Source organism: Falco biarmicus, chromosome Z (genome assembly GCF_023638135.1).
Source record: "Falco biarmicus isolate bFalBia1 chromosome Z, bFalBia1.pri, whole genome shotgun sequence".
NCBI lineage: Eukaryota > Metazoa > Chordata > Aves > Falconiformes > Falconidae > Falco > Falco biarmicus.
This window is the reverse complement of record NC_079311.1, coordinates 17,194,074-17,212,181: the sequence shown is the minus strand read 5'-3', so window position 1 is coordinate 17,212,181 and position 18,108 is coordinate 17,194,074. Positions and strand designations below refer to the sequence as shown.

Below are 18,108 nucleotides of genomic sequence, written 5' to 3'. Positions count from 1 at the left end.
GCTGAGTCAATAGTTGGAGATGCATCCCCATGTTTCTTAGAAAAAATTGATCTCCACCTCCTGATTAAATGGAACTTAAGGCCACTGATTATAAAAGTCTCAAAAATTGAACGGTTGAGGATGTGCTAATATCCTTCTATCCTATGCATGTCTGAAGGACACAGTCACCTTTAGAGATATGATGCAAATCCTAACCCCATAGAGATGGCTGAACTGATCAGCAAACTAGAGCCCTCTCTTCTAATCCCCATTCCCTTCCGTTTCTAATGTTAAAAGCACACGTCCAGACACTCACTGGCAACAAGTCAAATTCTCTCTCTTCACTGTTTTGTTTAGATGGCTATGTCCGTTAATTAAATTTTGTGCTGCTAGGGATTGTTTATTTTACTACCCTCCCTAGTGTCTGCATAAATGCAACAATAAATGTTGTGCGCTAGAAAAGCTGTGAAGTGAACTACTCTTGCATACAGTCTGACAGTTCTTTGTCAGATAGTCTACTACCCATCACCTAGCCTGGGAGGAATTCCCCACAGGCTTGCATAGCTCCCAGACATGCCATGGATGGGACCCAGCACTATCCTATCCAAAACTCCCGCTAATGAACACGGGTGGGATCCTGCTTGGTAGGAAGAGTGTCCTGGCAGAAGCCATATGGAAGCCTTATTCTTGGTCTGATGACGGTATGTCCTAGATAATGTTCTCACTTGCTAGAAATCTGTCTGTATACATCTCGAGTGAAGTTTTGCAGCCTTTTACACATATTCCAGCAAAAGTCCCACAGATTTCTTCAGAGTTTGTGTGCAAATACCACCCATGATTTAGCTCTGACCAACGAAGCAGAGAACACTATACTTCCAGCAATGTGGGAAACATATTTTTGCTCTTCAAATCTTAATAAATGCACCAGTGGTGGCAAATAAAATGCTTCACTATAGCTTCTTCCCCCAACCCTGCAAGTTCTATATCAGAAAATTAATACAGAAGAAAAATTCTTGAAAACTTATTTTAAAAAAAAAGTCAGAAATTAGCAGCTTCTTTCTTCCACATGCACCACAAAGACTTCAAAATGGTCAACTAAATCATCAAACCAGAGACACAGTTTCAGTTGAGCCGTCTACTCAGATTTGCATGGTAGAAGCTCAACTCTTCTGCTGGATTCAGAAGAACATAAATGCAGCTTATCCTGGGAAATCCTAAAAAAGCCAGACATAGAAGAAGAGGCAGCTGCAGAGCAGGGAGCACTACCATAGACACTACAACAGAATTGTTTTTCTGAATGAAAAAAAACCAGCCCTTAAAAAAAAAAAAAAAAAAAAGCAATAACTTTGTCCTCTGTTTCACTGTAGCAGTATCCAGATTAACCATGCAGCCCAAACGTACCGAACTGGCAGAATCATGCCAGGTTCCTCGGCTGATCCTTATAGAGCTGCTTTGCAGAAAGATGCATGTGAGAGCTGTGCAGCACTGACAGGCTGTGCTGCAAGGCATCAGGCTTTGTAGTGAAAGGCATCAAGCTGTGCAGTGACTGAACTACAAATGGTGGTATTTAGGAGCAAATGGATAGCTGTCCTAGCAGCTCTCCAGGAAAAGGGGAAAAAGCCATCTGCTGACTGCAGCATCTGGCAGTCACAGCCAATCCTGCTTAACTCTCACCTCCCCTGTAGCCAATGTGCCTTCTCTCAGGCATTATCACTGAGGTGCCTGGGTCCCACCACACAGCATTTCATATGGCAAGTCTTTATTTGTATTAATCATCTGACAAAACTAATCCAGAAGCTGGGATACAGAAGCTGCTCATGGGCTAACTTGCAAGAGGGATGCTAAGGATGTCTCTTACCCACTTTTCCCCCTCTCTGCAGCAGAGGGAACCTTACTTTATGGGCCTCCATCTGTGTATCTCCAACCTGTCTCCTCCCTTGCCTTAGTGCAGCAAGGACCAGAAGAGGCCCTGTGGCTCCCCTCTGCCTTTGAGGTAGAATCTCCAGCTGCCAGGAGCTCTTTGGAGAATTGTACCTTGTAGCCAGGTCAACCACGTGGCAGACAGCTAGGCAGGTTTCAGCATTTACCTCTGCAGAATTAAGCACCTTCAACATAACAGGTGAAGTGTATTTGTGCACTACTTTAAAAATTACAATGGAAGCACTGAGAGTTATTTATCATCATAAGAGTTTCAGAAGTTTACACACAAAATACAGTGTAAACTGCACTGGTAAGTGATATAGAAACAGCCTTCCAAATAGATTACAGTGTTCCAGACTTGCCGATAGTGTTCTTTTTAGCCTAATATATGAAGAAAATAGAGTATCATATGCAAGTTGGGGCACTTCCATCAGTGCTCTAGACCAGACCTGCAAATAGAGCTTGCATGTTTTTCCATGAATATTCCAGTCCTCAAAAGCACAGAAGTTAACTGGCCAGCAAAGCCTGAGAGGTAAGATACCAGGGTACCATAAGTACTGCTTAAGACTTCTGCTGAAGATGTTTACTGACAGGCATTTTCTGATTTTTTTCTCCAGTATGGATTGTTCAGATTTCCAACTAAATACCATCCTAGAAAGATTCCCAAAGGACATGTCCCTACCTTTCAAAATTTTGCTTCATGAAGGGAACGGTCATAAAGACAGTTGCCGAACCGTTGACTTCTTGGTAGCAGTACTGAGGAAAGAAGAAATGCTTGCCATGGCTTTAATGGAACCATTTCCGATATCTTTAAGTTGCTTGTCAAGCCAACAGTGAGGCCTTGCTGAATTCATAGTGCTGTGCGATAAAGTTACAATCAGTATGAAAGTAACATTGCCCTAACTGTCGTTAAACAACTGCAGAGACCTGAGTAAAATGCCTTCTTGCTTTTAAAAGCAGTTGCCAGTAGAAAACTCCCTAAAAACTGTAAGTGATTTTGATTTCCTAATGACTAACTACTATTTAGTACCAAGAATGCCAGTAAGTTTCAAAGACATTTTTCAGTCAAGACATATTTCCTACTATTAATAAAACCTTTCTGTACATTCTACAGCGTCAGGCACACAAAGCAGCAGGCAAAGTATTTTGAGCTCATATGCTGTGGATCCCTTCAAATTCAAAGACAATTTCTCCACTATTAAGAGCTGGAAATTGCACAAACATCTCACAGCTTTTGAAAAACTCAAACCACGTTTACAAAGCACAAAGGCTCCCCAAATCTTAGAATTATTTAACTTGGATAAAGGATCTTGCAATCTTCTTGTAGCTGTTGCTGACATTTATGCACATATGTCAGCATCACTTCCAGTGCCATTAATGCTGGTATTTTGACAGTCTCTGTACTCCCCTCTCTGTATGTCTCAGAATCAAAGAATCATTTAGGTTGGAAAAGACCTTTAAGATCATCAGGTCCAATCAAGCTGTCATTTTTTTCTAGTGCAAGCAGAGCCCTGGATATTGCATGTACTGACAAGTTCAGGGAAACAACTGTTCCTGGGGAGACAGAGCACTGGAATGAGGATTACTTTTGCTGTTCATCCTACAAGTCATGCACAAGTACAGCTAGGCAGATGGTATCTGTGGGCCTTTGTTCCAGTTGCAAGAGGGGTCCTTACGCTGCCTTCTACCACTTTTACACAACGACTAGTCAAGTCAGTGACTTTAGGTAACTACCCCTTGCTTCTCACTGGTATAAAGCAAGAGATGCAGGCAGATGGCATGTATGTGGAAAATACCTTCAGCTCTATTCTGGTCACATACCCACACCCAAGTGATACATCTGCTGTTTTCATACTCTAGCACTAGTTATTGAACCAAATGCATGATCAACAGAGAAGTCAGACCTATCCATCTCGACACAAAAAGAAAATAATGGAATTATTATGTCCCTCCAGTTTCTTTTGAATTGTGAGCAGCTGTGTCCCACTGCACATACTCTGCTCCAAAATCCCCACGGTAGAGGCCATGCTACAAGACTGTACCCAGGGAGAGGAATCCCGTAGTGCTGGTGATGGGCTGGGCACTCTTGTAATTTACAGTCAAGTAACAAATGATTTTCAGGGCATACTCCAGGCTTAAAGGCAGCATATGAACAATACTTTCAAAATTTCCATGATTTCCAAACCTAACTGAATAACAGATAGGGATCTGGTTATAGAAGCCCTTTGCATTAGCACATCAGATTAGCTAATGAAACAGCTTAATCTTTTCCTATGTCTAGTGTCCTTTTTGAGACACATTCAATAGGTACCCTTGGCCGTCTCTTTGTACATTCACATTCCTCCTTAAGTGTTTGTCCTGAAGCCATTGAAGTCACCTTGAGCTCTTTCTCTTGACAAACAGGACAGCAAGCTGTAAGACCTTTGTTTCGACAACTTGGACATGTCAGGACAAGCTGCCGGCAGTGCGGGCTGGAACAAAGTTTATACTGGTCCCACAGTGTCCCACAGTATCTGCATGCTGGAGGGAGGAGAAAAGAAAAAGTTAAAACACCCACACACCTCCATCTGTCCCCCTTGCAGAGGATTCTCTGTGGCACCAGGGGGCTGCCAGCTCTCATTTAAGTGGATATCTATTGTATTCCAGGTTTTAAATGACCATTTAGCTTGATCTTTTAGAACCTAGTTCATTTCTAAGCTGCTGATCTTGCTGTAAAAACTTAGGACAGCTGTCTCTCAGGAAAAGGAGAAAGTGCTCACTAGTGCTTCCTCTAGTTCTGGTTATTGTTGCTGCCAAATGGTGGTGGTAATTAAGCCAGTACACAGAAACACTGCCTGCTGGGGAACAGGGTGCCACAGGACTTCCTTCCACCTAAAAGCGATGGTTTGTGCAGATGGGAAGTCATCTGCAGCCCTGGTGATGTCCTTCTACCACATCAGACAGGTTTTAACCCTTTAGCTGAAAGCTACAGCCCAGTTTAGCTGTACCATCAAGAAGGTGCCTACCCCAGCACTTCCCCTTGAAACTTCTGTAGGGATGGCTGTGATGTATCCAGAGTGTGCTCTGTTTCTACACCACACCAGGCACCTTCGAGATGTATATGGTAACTGCAGAGGAGGAATGGGAGGTTATGCTCAAAATGTTACCCACTCAGAGAAAGAAAAAACAGCATGGCTTCCTAAAAAAGCCTAGAGCCAAATTCCATCTATTTATACCTGGCAACTGAGAAGAAGAAAACATATTTAATTTGTAGCATCTGAAGAGCAAACCCAGCCAGAAGACCAGGCAATGTTCTTAACAACTTCAACTAGAGGTCACTAATTCTGCAGGCTACAGAAACTTTTAAAGCATAAAAATAACAAAGTGCTGTAGAGCCTAGTGCCACCACTCTCCCAGCACCTGGCAGTCTGTGCTGATGTTCCACGAGATTACTGGAGCAGAGAGCAGCCAACAGCAGAAATACTTGTTTAATGCTTCAATCACTTGGCCAGCCACAGTCTGATCTGCAGTGTGGGCAACAAGTGGGTAACAACAGCAGTACTGCACTACATACATCTCCATAGCTGCAGATGGCTCATAACAGCAGCTGTTCTGCAGGGGCTGCTTTCTTCTGCTGCTCCAGTTTTAGGGAGCTCTGCTGAGTGTGTTAAAGCCATAGGGTTGATAATCATCGTGAAAAGTGCTGGCACTAAAAGATCAAAGTGAGTATGAGGAGGAACTACACAGACCAGTTTTGCTGCCCCTGTCCTGCACATCTCTGTGGAAATGATTGCAATAGCTTCCCAGCCTTCTACACTTAAGATTATCTAATCCTACCTGAGATGATATCTTCATTGGAACAAATGGCGTAACGATCATCAAATACAAACAGCTTCCCTCTGTAGAATCCATCTGGAAACTCTTCCAGGTACTTGTGAATTCCACCTTTTAGCTGGTAAACCTCTCTGCATACTGCCTGTTTAAAGGATATTAGCAGAAACGCTGAAGGAGATGGCAGCAGTGGTGGTGTGCCAGAGTTCCCAAAGCAAATATAAATGCCAGGTCAATGAAAAGCAGCAGCTTCTCAGTGACCATCAGATGGCACCATCTGCACCCAGAACTCAAGGCAGTGTCACCAGGGATTACGGGGCAGTTCCACAATGCTGGCTCAATGACATGAACCCAAATGTGCATTTAATGTTACAGTCAAAAAAAGACTGGCAGCTTCCTCAGTTGCGGGAGGTTTGCTGCATCACAGATCAAACACTTTTGAACATCTGTGAACCACTGCTTACCCTGTTTTTATGTAGTGAGTTATTAACAGGAGCAGAATTTCTCAAGGCTCGCACTGGTGCAGCAGAGAAAACAATCAAGGTTTAAATCTCTGGAGAACATGTATATATGCTGTTCCCTTTCTCCTTGAGGGAAGGATCCAGAAGAGTGGGATGGAAAGCACAATTAGAACAATGCAGTGTGCTGGATTTAATTCCGTAACACCAGGAGAGCCCTGACTGGCTGATTCTCACCACTCTGGGATGCTCAAACTGTGCAGTAATGACCACAGAGCATAACCTAGTCAGAGCTTGTGGAAACACTGCAGAATGCTCTCAAGCCCTCCTAAAACACTGCTACAATGGGCAGGGCAGTCTTACAAATAACTGTTCTCGGCAAATGGGTTATATAATTATTTTCACAGAGCAGTCACTGCTGTGACACTAGTCCATGCAGATCATCCTGAGCTGCATTAAACTACCCACGTGCTTGACAGTCAGTATAATGCAAGTGTGCGTCAGAGACATTTATCTCACCACCTGCTCATTGAGCAGTTTGTGCTCAGTAAGAATTTACCAGCAAAAGACAGCGGCTCTTAAAGCAGTCTCAACTCTCCAACACTTGTGTCCTCAGAATGACATCTCACCTTGCTCTGTAGGTAAGCAGAACCTCTTTCACAACGAATCCCTCCTGTGCAGTACATCAGGACACGCTTATCTTTAAAAATCTCCAGGTTTTCATCTATGTAGCTGGGAAAATAGCTGAACTTCCTGATATCTGGAGCCAGACAACCTTGGAAATGTCCCTGCAACAACAATAGATGGCTATGCAACTAGTTACAAGCAGTCTTATGTGGTAAGGTATGTGCCTCGAACTAGAGGAAGTAACAAACCTTTGGGCCAAAACACTCAGCTGACTGCAACTGCTTTCAGCAGTTCCTCAGCTGCATTTATGCATCAAAATACCTGTTAAAATCTGTAAGAGGATTCTGGACACAGCATGTCTCCTCATTCAAACATAAAAGAGGGAAATAAGCAGAACAGTCAGAGAGAGGACGAGCACCGCAGGAAGGCTGATGGGTGTGACAGCAGAATGCCTCTATTCTTTTTGACATATGGGACAAGGCAAAAATGCTAAAAAACATCCTTACAAATTAAGCTACTTCTGCTTCAAGCTGTATGGTATTCACTGCTGATCTTGCATGGACCACTTTGTCTTCTTCCTGCCCCAAGCTGTATATGCACTCAGCCAGGCAGGCTCCATGCTGAGCTGCTAAGCAGGTCCTCTGCTGCTCGTGTCTAATATTCATTACTAAACTGAACTTTGTTCATATTATGGTCAATCTGGAATATGGACTCTCTTCTTCCAGCAAGGTTAGACCCTCACAATGTGAAATGCTTCCCCCCCCAACACCTGTTACACACTGCAAGAACCAGGCAAACAACACTTACTATTTTACTTTCATAGAAATTCCTACAGTCCAGCAAGATGGTATCACTTTGTCCTTGACTGGCCTGAGACAAATACTGTTCTACTTCTCTATGAAATTCCTTAGGGGATAAATGGATTCCTTTAACAACAAAAAAAGAAAAATAAAAGAGAAAGCAGTGAGAAGCAGAACTGTAAAACAATGTTACATATGATCTTGCTGATGAAGATTCTCCTCAGATTTCCAAACAAAACTTTTTTGTGATGGTTCACAGACTTTTCATCCCAACTCAACCAGCCAAGTTTATCCACGTTTGGCTTCCTATTGGCATATAAAAGAAAAGACAACACGGTTCCACATGACAGAAGAAGCAGCAGACAGGCGCCTGTCTCTATGATCTTTGTTACATCCCCCTGGCAATTCCTACAGCTGCAAATGAAAGAGTGAAAAAACGCTTCCCTTCCCTTTGCTCATCTGCCATTAAATCTGGAGGCGCAGAAGAGTACAGAAATGCATTTTTTTCAATGAAACTCTTCTTGTTGATAAAAATGGAAAATTTCCATAAGCATGTATTACTTTCAGTACAACTTCAATTTACATTAAGTTTCTCAGGTTTCAGGTTGCTCAGGGCTTAGGACTCCCAACCTACTGAAAAACAAAAAAACCCACATCACCAAAATCCCTTACTTTATTAACAAATAACCCCACAAGCAACCTGCCAGATTAATGGGAACCATCTCCATAAAATGCTGTAAAATAGGAGGAAAAAGGGAAAAAAATGAAAGAAAGATCCAAACACACATCCCACAAACTGCCAAAAAAAAAAGGGGGAAAAATAATCCTCTGCCAAAACCACAAAAAGATGCTGTAGAAATTTACCACCCACAGAACTTGGTGGAATAAAAAAGTTCAAAACTGCTCTGTTAATTGCTCTTTGCTGTGCTCCTGCTTACCACCTACGTAAGTGTCCTCATAGCTGATGCATAGCTAGTAACATCTTACCAAGCACAATCCATACTAAGCAGCTACAGAGAGCAGAAAATAAATGCAGCCTGTATTAGGGGAGTGGCATGAACCTGATGCAGAACTTGGCTCTGCTTTAGTGTGAAAGGCAGGAGCATGGCTGTTAATTTCAACAAAAGCCAAGTCAGCAGTCCCTAACATAGGAACATGTATATAACTGTATGCTTCAGTGGAATTCTAGCACTTTTTCTAAAAAGATAATAATAAAAAAAAGGTCTCAGCATCCACAGCACCAGAATCCACTGGATCCACAAGAAGACTCCATGGAAAGCTCTCCCTATACAGTCTCCCTGTATCAGTTTGATTCTGGCTGCAGGCTAATCACAATGAGAGAGCACTGGAGCTCTTTATAGGATATGATTTCTGAGCAGTCTCAAGCCCCTACAGAATATTTAGAACAAATATGAATATATTCATTGAAATATCCTTCCTAACCATCATGCATTTCACCTTACATCTGCCTTTAGCAGGTGTCCAATGACTTACCCCGCTGACTCAAGTACAAGCCACGTCCCTACCCCAAAACAAGGTAATTGCTGGATGTCATTTGAACTATTACTGTTTCCCACAAAACAGAAAGTTAATTCTAAAGCTTTTTGAGGCAGCTCAACACTTAGCAAAACAAAACTTAGGCCAGCAAATTTCCTGCACCAGTAACTTTTGACTACCTGTAAAAAATCAGTTTCCCTATCTATTTCTCCTCTGTCCTGGCCACTGTGCAGAAGGAAACACCCTTCATTAAGGTACTTTTTTCTTCACTTAACTCTCACTTGAGTGAGAGGCTTTATTATTCATTAAATCAACTTACCAGTTTCTTTATAAGACACTATCTTTGGATCAATGCCCATAGGTACAATTTCTTTGAATACTCCAACGCGAAGATCTGGGAAACAGTGAGCTCCTCCTGCACTGCTCTAGGAAATTAAACACAAAAACAATCCACCAAAATTTTCCAGGTGTCAAGATAAAAATTATGCACTCACTTTGATTTCTACAGCTCAGTAGAATATGAAAGTGTCTCTGTGGCTGAGGGAAAGAAATGTTTCTCCTGATGAAAACCACACTCTAAATCCTGAGGTTTAGGCAGTGAGCCCCTACTGCAGCCTGGCAGACAGGTGTCTTAGGTCTAATGACTACTCTGCAGGTGAGACAGGCACCACTTGGCATGAGGTGCAGAGTTACTGAGGAGTGGGAAGGAGAACAGATCTTAGTCAGAAACTGTCACTAGCACCTGTCATGAGAAAGTCAAAGCCTCTGCAGAGCATGCTGACCCTTAGAGGAATATTAAATAACGTTCTCCAGTGATGGATCATATTGACACATCTGGGCCCTGCAGTGCTCTTCAGCCCCTCTGACACAAGCACAGCTAGGCCTCCAGTCATGACATGTACGATAGGAACTGCAGTGGTTCATGGGCATCAAAGAGACATATGGGATGTCAGCCAGGCTCAAGATTTCTTACCGGTGGAGTCTGACACCCCTCTCCCCACCAAACTCAAGCGCAGTATTTCCCCTTTGGAGGTCTCGGCAAACCCTTTTTGGTAGGCACCCCCACTGCAGGTGACAGGGAGGGAGAATTTCTGCAGGGCTGAGCCTCAAACATGGCTTAGGCACCATCAAGCAAATAAACAAAAGTCCAGTGCTGTGCAGCACTGCCCCAACTATCACAGAAATCAGTCTGCAGCAATTACAGTGGCCACTGGGTATTTTCATAGCCCCAGGCACAATTTTCACTCCTCTATGCCCATGTCTTCATGGCATATGTACTAATGTACTAATGCATGAATGCTGATTCCCAGAGAGATCATGCAGGGTTGGAGGCTTTGCCAAGGTCAAGATAAAATTCCATCCCTGTTCTGGTTTTGCATCTACACATGACTGTAACTAACAGGTCACTTACTGCTGAAACTCAGCCAAGCATAACAGACAGTTAAAAAAGTAAGACTGAATCAGCACAGCAGCTCTACATAGGATTTTATTTTTGCAAGTTTTGCTAACTCCTTTGATCTAGTTATTTATGGGGAAAAAAACAGTACTACCTGCAAACAGAACTGTGTGGAAAAGAAAAATGCTGTAAAAGCAGCTGCTTTCCTTCCTCACAGAGAAACCAGTACCTACAGTACTGGAGCAGCAAAAGCCTACCAGAGTGCCATACAGTGCCAGCCACAGCTGCCATCACTATCTGAAGACAGCAATCAGCAGATATGCTCAGGGTCAAGCAGAAGTTAGCACCTCTTCCTCCAGTCTGGCACTAACTGGATTTGGGTGAAACCTCTTGACTCTGCCTGTGTATTTTCTCTAGAAGACATGCCATTCATGGAACTGACAGTGCACCATGTGCACACAGATGCCAAAGCCTGCATGAACCTGCACCTGTAGGCTTCTAGGCAAGGATCTCAAATCAGGGTGAAGAGGAGAGTGCAGGAATACTTTGCTTGGGTAAGTGTATGTTGTGATGCCTTGGATTCAGTACTCAAATTGGAGTAAATGCTTATTGAAGAACGGTGGGGCTGAAGCACACTCCTTCATTCACCTGTATGGGAGGCTTTCCAGCTGCACCCATAGCTGCCAAAGCTTGTAACAGCTGCTATCACTGCTCATGGTAACTGCTACTGCTGGTGAAAACAGGTAGAGATATCTCAACAAAGTAAGGTTAGGAAGCCATGGCTTAGATCAGTACTGGGAAAGCAGAACTGCTAGAGCAAAAGTAATACTATCAGGCCTGCTGGCAACAGATGGGGTTCACCTGTCTCAAAGGCCATAAAGTATCCTAGGCCAGAAGTTAGCAGGGCTCATTGAGAGAGCCTTAAACTGGATTGGAAGGGGGAAGGGAGTAAAACCAAGCTCATCAGAAATGAGCCTGGGGGTGGCATGCCAGGGCTGCAGGAGAGATCGATAGCACAGCTGAAGTCTATCTATGCCAATGCCCAAAGCATGGGCAACAAACAGGAGAGGCTGGAAGCCACTGTGCAGCAGGAAGACTATGACATTATCGCTGTCACAGAAACACGGTGGGATTACTTTCATGACTGGAGTGCTGCAGTGGGCGGCTGCAAACTCTTCAGAAGGGCCAGGCAAGGGAGGAGAGGCGGTGGGGTAGCTCTGTGTGTCAGGGAAAGTTTCGACTGCCTAGAGCTGAATGATGGTGACAGTAGGGTTGAGTGGTTATGGGTAAGGATCAGGGGAAGGGCCAACAAGGTGGATACCCTGGTGGGAGTCTGTTATAGACCACCCAACCAGCATGAAGAGGCAGACAAAACATTCTACAAGCAGCTGGGAGAAGTCTCATGACCACTAGCCCTTGTTCTTGTGGGGGACTTCAACCTACCAGGTGTCTGCTAGAAACACAACAGAGCAGAGAGGAAACAGTCTGCGGGGTTCCTGGGGTGTGTGGAAGACAATTTACTGGCACAGCTGGGCAGGGAGCCGGGCATCCCTGGACCTGCTGTTTGTGAACAGGGAAGGACTGGTGGGTGATGTGGTGGTCAGAGGACATCTTGGGCATAGTGATCATGAGATGCTGAGAGTTTTCAATTCTCAGAGAAGGAGGGGGGGTCAGCAGAACTGCTACCTTGGACTTCTGGAGAGCTGACTTTGGCTTGTTTAATAGCCTGTTTGACAGAGTCCCTTCGAAGATAGTTCTGAAGGGCCAAGGGGTCCAGGAAGGCTGGACATTCTTCATGAAGGAAGTCTTAAAAGTGCAGGATCAGGCCGTGCCCATGTGCTGGAAGACAAGCCAGCGGGGGAGAAGGCCGACCTGGCTGAACAGAGAGCTTTCGCTGGGATTCGGCAGAGAAAAGGAGAGTTTAGCATCTCTGGAAGAAGGGGCAGGCAACTCTGGAGGACTACAAGAATGTCATGAGGTTATGCACAGAGAAGATTAGAGAGGTGAAAGCCCAGCTAGAGCTCAGGCTGGCCACTGCCGTGAAAGATAACAAAAGATGTTTTCACAAATATGTTAGTAACAAAAGGAGGGCCAAGGATGATGATCTTCATCCTTCACTGGATGCAGGGGGGGAACACTGCGACAAAGGACAAGGTATTGATGCTTTCTTTGCCTTAGTCTTTAATAGCAAGACCAACTTCCCTCTGGGAACTCAGCCCCTTGAGCTGGAAGACAGGAATGAGGAGGAGGAGAATGAAGTCCCCTCAGCCCAGGAGAAAACAGCCAGTGACCTGCTGCTCCACTTAGATGCGCACAAATCTACTGGGCTGGCCAGGACCCACACAAAGGTACTGAGGGACTGGTGGAGGAGCTGGCCAAGCCACTCTCCATCACTCATCAGCAGCCCTGGCTAACCGGGGAGGTCCCAGCGGGCTGGAGGTTAGCCCGTGTGACACCCATCTACAAGAAGGGCAGGAAGGAGGATCCAGGAAACCACAGGCCTGTCAGCCTGACCTCAGTGCTGGGGAAGGTTATGGAGCAGATCATCCTGAGTGCCATCATGCAGCACGTGCAGGACAACCAGGGGATCAGGCCCAGCCAGCATGGGGTTATGGAAGGCAGGTCCTGCTTGATGAACCTGATCTCCTTCTATGACAATATGACCCACCTAGTGCATGACGGAAAGGCTGTGTATGTTGTCTACCTGGACCTTAGTAAAGCCTTTGACACCACCTCCCACAGCATTCTCCTGGAAAAACTGACTGTTCAGGACTTGGATGGGTGTACTCTTCGCTGGGTAAAAACTGGCTGAATGGCCAAGCCCAACAAGTGATGGTGAGTGGAGCTGCACCCAGCTGGCAGCTGGTCACAAGTGGTGTTCCCCAGGGCTCAGTGCTGGGGCCAGTCCTCTTATTGACAACCTGGATGAGGGGACCAAATGCACCCTCAGTCAGTTTGCAGATGGCACCAAGTTGGACAGGGGTGTTGACCAGCCTGAGGGCAGGAGGCTCTGCAGAGGGACCTGGGCAGGCTGGAGCGATGGGCCCAGGCCAGTCGTGTGAGGTTCAGCAGGGCTCAGTGCCGGGTCCTGCCCTTGGGTCACACCAGCCCCACGCAGCGCTACAGGCTGGGGCAGAGCGGCTGGGAAGGGCCTGGTGGGAAAGGGCCTGGGGGTGCTGGGTGACGGCCGGCTGGGCAGGAGCCAGCAGTGTGCCCAGGGGGCCCAGGCGGCCAGCAGCACCCTGGCTGGTGTCCCCAGCAGTGTGGCCAGCAGGACCAGGGCAGTGACCGTCCAGAGATGGGCAGCGGGGCTGGGGAAGGGGCTGGGGCACAGGTCTTGTGGGGAGCATCTGAGGGAACTGGGGTGTTTAGTCTGGAAAGGAGGGGGCTCAGGGGGGACCTTGCTGCTCTCTACAGCTGCCTGACAGGAGGCTGTGGGCAGGTGGGGGTTGGTCTCTTCTCCCAAGTAAGAAGCGGTAGGACCAGAGGAAACGGCTGCAAGTTGCGCCAGGGGAGGTTTAGATTGGAGATTAGGAAAACTTTCTTCACTGAAAGTGTGGTGAAGCATTGGAACAGGCTGCCCAGGGAGGTGGTGGAATCACCATCCCTGGAGGTGTTTTAAAAACATGTAGATGCGGTGCTTAGGGATGTGGTTTGGCAGTGCTGAGTTAACAGCTGGACTCAATGATCTTGAAGGTCTTTTCCAACCTAAATGGTTCTATGATTCTAACAAGCAATGTGCTTATTTCTCAAAAACTAGATGTCCTGCATTAGCAATGTCTATGTGGAAACTATTTTTTCATACCTTGAAATCCTCTTGACACAAAATGTCTTTGAACAGAGGCTGGGAAAGCATAACTTCAATGTAGAGATTGGTAGCTACTTTGCTTCCACCAACTGTCCCATTAATTCCTTCTGAAGCAACTCGTACCTAGAAGGCAAGAGGAGAAGCTGAGGCTAAGGCTCAATAACAGCAAAAACAGATCACAGTGAAATTAGCAAAATATCACTGGGTAACAAAAAGCAGACACATATGTTCAGAAAAGAAACCAGTGAGAAAGGAAAAGATGTTTATACTAAAGTTTAACATAAAGAAGACAGCAAAGAAAATAGAAACAAAACCAGAGTAATTATTTTTGAGCCATTTCAAAAGAATGACATCAAGACAGTCAGAAAAGTTTGTGCAATAAACAGAGAAAAGCTAACGGGTTAACAGACAAACCCTGCAGTCAACATTAAAATTCCCATTGGAAGTCTGCCTCCAGAAAAACAATGGGATTGCGCCCAATGACTCACATAGCTAAAAGGAAAATGTGAATATGCATATTATTGCAAGTAATATTAAATTTCATTGTGAGTCATTTTATCTCCAGCACTGACAAATGAACAAAACCTCTGAATTAGTGAAAAAACCCCAGACTAAATGTTAGAGGCAAGGAAAAAAATCAGCTGGTTGAGAAGGCAAATGCTGTACCTGTCTTGGAGATGAAAAACAAACAAAACAAAAAAACTGAGAATACCAACCACCAGACAAGATAGCTGAGCAAAAGAACAAGTGAATGCATCAGGACATTTCAACCCCAGACCTGTGCTGATACAGAACAGTAAAGGTGCCTACCACTAGCAGAAGCAAAGAAAAGAAGCTACTCTAGGAAGACAAGCCAAAGATAAAAGTCTCCTGCTCTGAGTTGCCCTCTTGAAAAATACTTCTCCACACAGACAGCCTAGGAACACCAGCTTCATGAGGCTAATATTCACCTTTGCCCATAGCCTCAAGAGGCCTGCTAGATAAGCCAGCTTGCCTCCTTGTCTGATCTGCCAGGAATGAAAAGAATAAAGACTCTGTGCAGAAATGAGCACTGCTATTCTGTGGTGTGGTCTAAGGTGTCAGTTGCTTTCATCTCATTCCTGACAGTATGGATTACGGCTTGGTGTAGTGATTCTGACTGGAAGACCATCGCACATTGAGGAGCCAGTAATACACTTTAACAGTTGAACGGAGCAAGCCCAGATCCATGCTGCGTAGCACTGCACCTCCAGCTTGACCTTCAGGCTGTGTTGTGCTGTGCATGCATCCTTCAACCACAGGATAAACCCAGCCTGATAATTCCAGCAGAGATGCCTGCACACAGCTCCCTCTTGGTACCAGTGATTATGCCACCTGCATGTTCTTGCCTTTATCTAGAAGTGCATCAAGAAGTTCTAATGTGAAAATCTTTTCTGTTTGACGGTAAGAGTGTGAAAAGACTTGTCTTCCTGTAAAAAAAACCCACGTTTGTAACAGTTTGAATGATGGAAATGGGGTAACTCCTGCAAGGACAGGGTTTGCACAGTGTGCTGTGCGTGGATCAGAGGCTCGCTCAATGCTGCACAAGTCAGGGTTCCTAGCATTGAAAGGCATATAAGATGAGCTGTATTATTTTCTTTTCTTGGAGCCTTAGCTCTTAATTAGCATTTAAAAGGATACTTTACAGACTCCAAGTGCCTTTCTTAATGGGATCATAACAGACTAGCACATTCTGATGCAAAACGCTTGGTTCTCCACATGCCCCACCATCCTGACCTAAGCAAAAATTTTTTGGTTAAGAATACAACCATTGCTTAAAACCTTACCTTGCCAGTGAGATGCAGATGCTGGCACAAAGCCTTTTGCCAAGCACAGAGCTTCTCTGGATCCTTCACCTCACAGTAACAGTAATACAGAAGTACTTCTCCTACCTTGCTGTCCATAGCATGGCAAAGATGAACAAATAGGAAAAGGATGTTAGGGTTGAAAGCCAAAAAATATACTATTAACAGTAACCATTCAAATGTGGACAATTTTCTTCTGGCAGATGTGAGGAGGAAAACAAAACTAAACAACAAACAGACTTTGGAGGGATTAGCACTGCCAAGTTTGATTTATTTCAAGAAGAAAAAATATGAACTCAAAAGCTCCTGCATTCCTAGCTCTTGGTATTGGTTACAAAATGAACTCATCTGTGCTACACGGGACATCTCTGTCAGCAGCCTACTGTGTGCTCTGCTCAAGTTTCTCTCAACACACAGGACAGAAGAACTGCTGTTTTCTGTGCACATAAGCGTCCTATTAAATGCTTAATCTGACAAACATGCACTTGAAAACTCAAGTGCTTCAGCTATTAAACTTAAAAAGCCAGATTTTTCAGGGAGATTGTATGTGCCAGCACTCTGAGCAGCACAAGCCAAACCCTCAGTTAGAAACATTTTTGTAAACCTATTTATTCAGAACTAACAAGGCCCTAAGGTACTTGAACAAGCAAAGGGACCTGCACAGAGCATACTCTGCTTCTGCTCTTTTCTGTTACTGTCCTTCCTTACGGTTCTAAGCTGTTGAGTAATGCCTGTACAGGTCTGCTCTAACAATGTGCGATGATATAGCTCTGATTGTTTCATCCTCCAAAGTTCCCACGTTTACTGTCACAAAAATGCAGTGTGTCTACTTCTTTAACAAGCACTGCAGTAACTTCCATGTTTTGTATAGGTGTGAGCAGTTGTTAAAGGAATTCAAACAAACCAAGTGACTCCTGGAGTATCTCAGAAAGGTATTCAAAGCATCTGAAGACCTAATGGAATATGAGGGAAGACTCCTTCTATATATTTAAAGTATCACTTGACTGAACTTCACAAAAAGCGATAGTGGTAGAAGCTCATGCAAAGTGTAAGCAGTCCAACACCCCACTCCTGGCCTGTACTGAATTTCCATACTGCCAAAGGACATTCTTACCTTGTCAGATCATCATAGCTAACGTGGCTTGTGTCTGGGAGTGTACAGGAGATCTCGGGACTGCTATGAGAGTGCCCATTTAGCCTGTCTGCGTTGCCCGCAGCAGCTGGGTTGCTCGAGGGGCTCAATTCAGCAGCTGCCTGCTTTGCAGTCAGCCCTGCCTGCTGCCCGATGTCTCCAGCGTGTTGCAGAGCCACATGCCTGTGAATGCCGGAGAGCTCTTCAAAGGCCTGGCGGCAGCACCGCCACCGCACGCCCTCTCCGCCGGCGGGACACGGGGTTGGGGCCGGCACTTCCTTTGCTTTGACGAAGAGGGAGAAGGCCTGTAACGCACCGCAAGCGCCACCCGTTATCAGCGCTCCTGCCCGGGACACCCCCCCCCAACCCACATACCGGGCCCGGAGACCGACCCCGAGGTCCGCCCGGCAACGCCGGCCGCCTCTCCTCGATCCGAGGGTAGCTGATGCCGACGGCAGCGCCAGCAGTGGGCCTCAGGCCGGGGCCCGCAGAGCCGGGCGGGCCGCAGAGCCGGGCTCCTCAGGCCGGGGGCCGCAGAGCCGGGGAGCCGCAGAGCCGGGCTCCTCAGGCCGGGGAGCCACAGAGCCGGGCGCCCGGCGCTGACCCACCTTCCTCCGGGCGAAGGCGCGCTGCTTCCTGGCAGCGATCGCCTCGACTGCGGCGCGGCCCCGCGGCGATCCCGGGCCGGGCGGCGATGCCTCACCCGGCACCATCTCCTCAGGCGGCTGGGCAGGGAGAGGGGCCCCGTCGCCCGCGAAACGCCCGGTTTCCCCCCGCACCGGGCGCGCCCCACCCCCACCAGCACAACGCCCCGGAAGTCCTCCAGGCCGGCGCGCTCACCGCGAGCGGCGAGCGGAG

At 46.0% G+C, this 18,108-nt stretch overlaps 1 protein-coding gene across 2 annotated transcripts; it reads right to left on the bottom strand.

The window, feature by feature from the left end:
• Nucleotides 1–69: 69 nt before the first annotated feature.
• Nucleotides 70–18,100, bottom strand: TSTD2 (thiosulfate sulfurtransferase like domain containing 2). Of its 2 annotated transcripts, none has more exons than XM_056323711.1 (9): nucleotides 17,859–18,100; nucleotides 17,233–17,555; nucleotides 16,101–16,209; nucleotides 14,293–14,418; nucleotides 9,411–9,516; nucleotides 7,602–7,720; nucleotides 6,797–6,955; nucleotides 5,716–5,854; nucleotides 70–4,419 (listed from the first exon to the last, which is right to left on the bottom strand). In XM_056323711.1, exons 1-9 carry the CDS (start codon nucleotides 17,961–17,963, stop codon nucleotides 4,160–4,162), a joined length of 1,446 nt encoding a protein of 481 aa, XP_056179686.1. In that variant the 5' UTR covers nucleotides 17,964–18,100; the 3' UTR covers nucleotides 70–4,159. The 2 variants fall into 2 exon arrangements, 1 of the variants encoding a protein (XP_056179686.1); XR_008819326.1 differs by having other exon boundaries at nucleotides 4,335–4,419; nucleotides 4,905–5,854.
• Nucleotides 18,101–18,108: the final 8 nt, after the last annotated feature.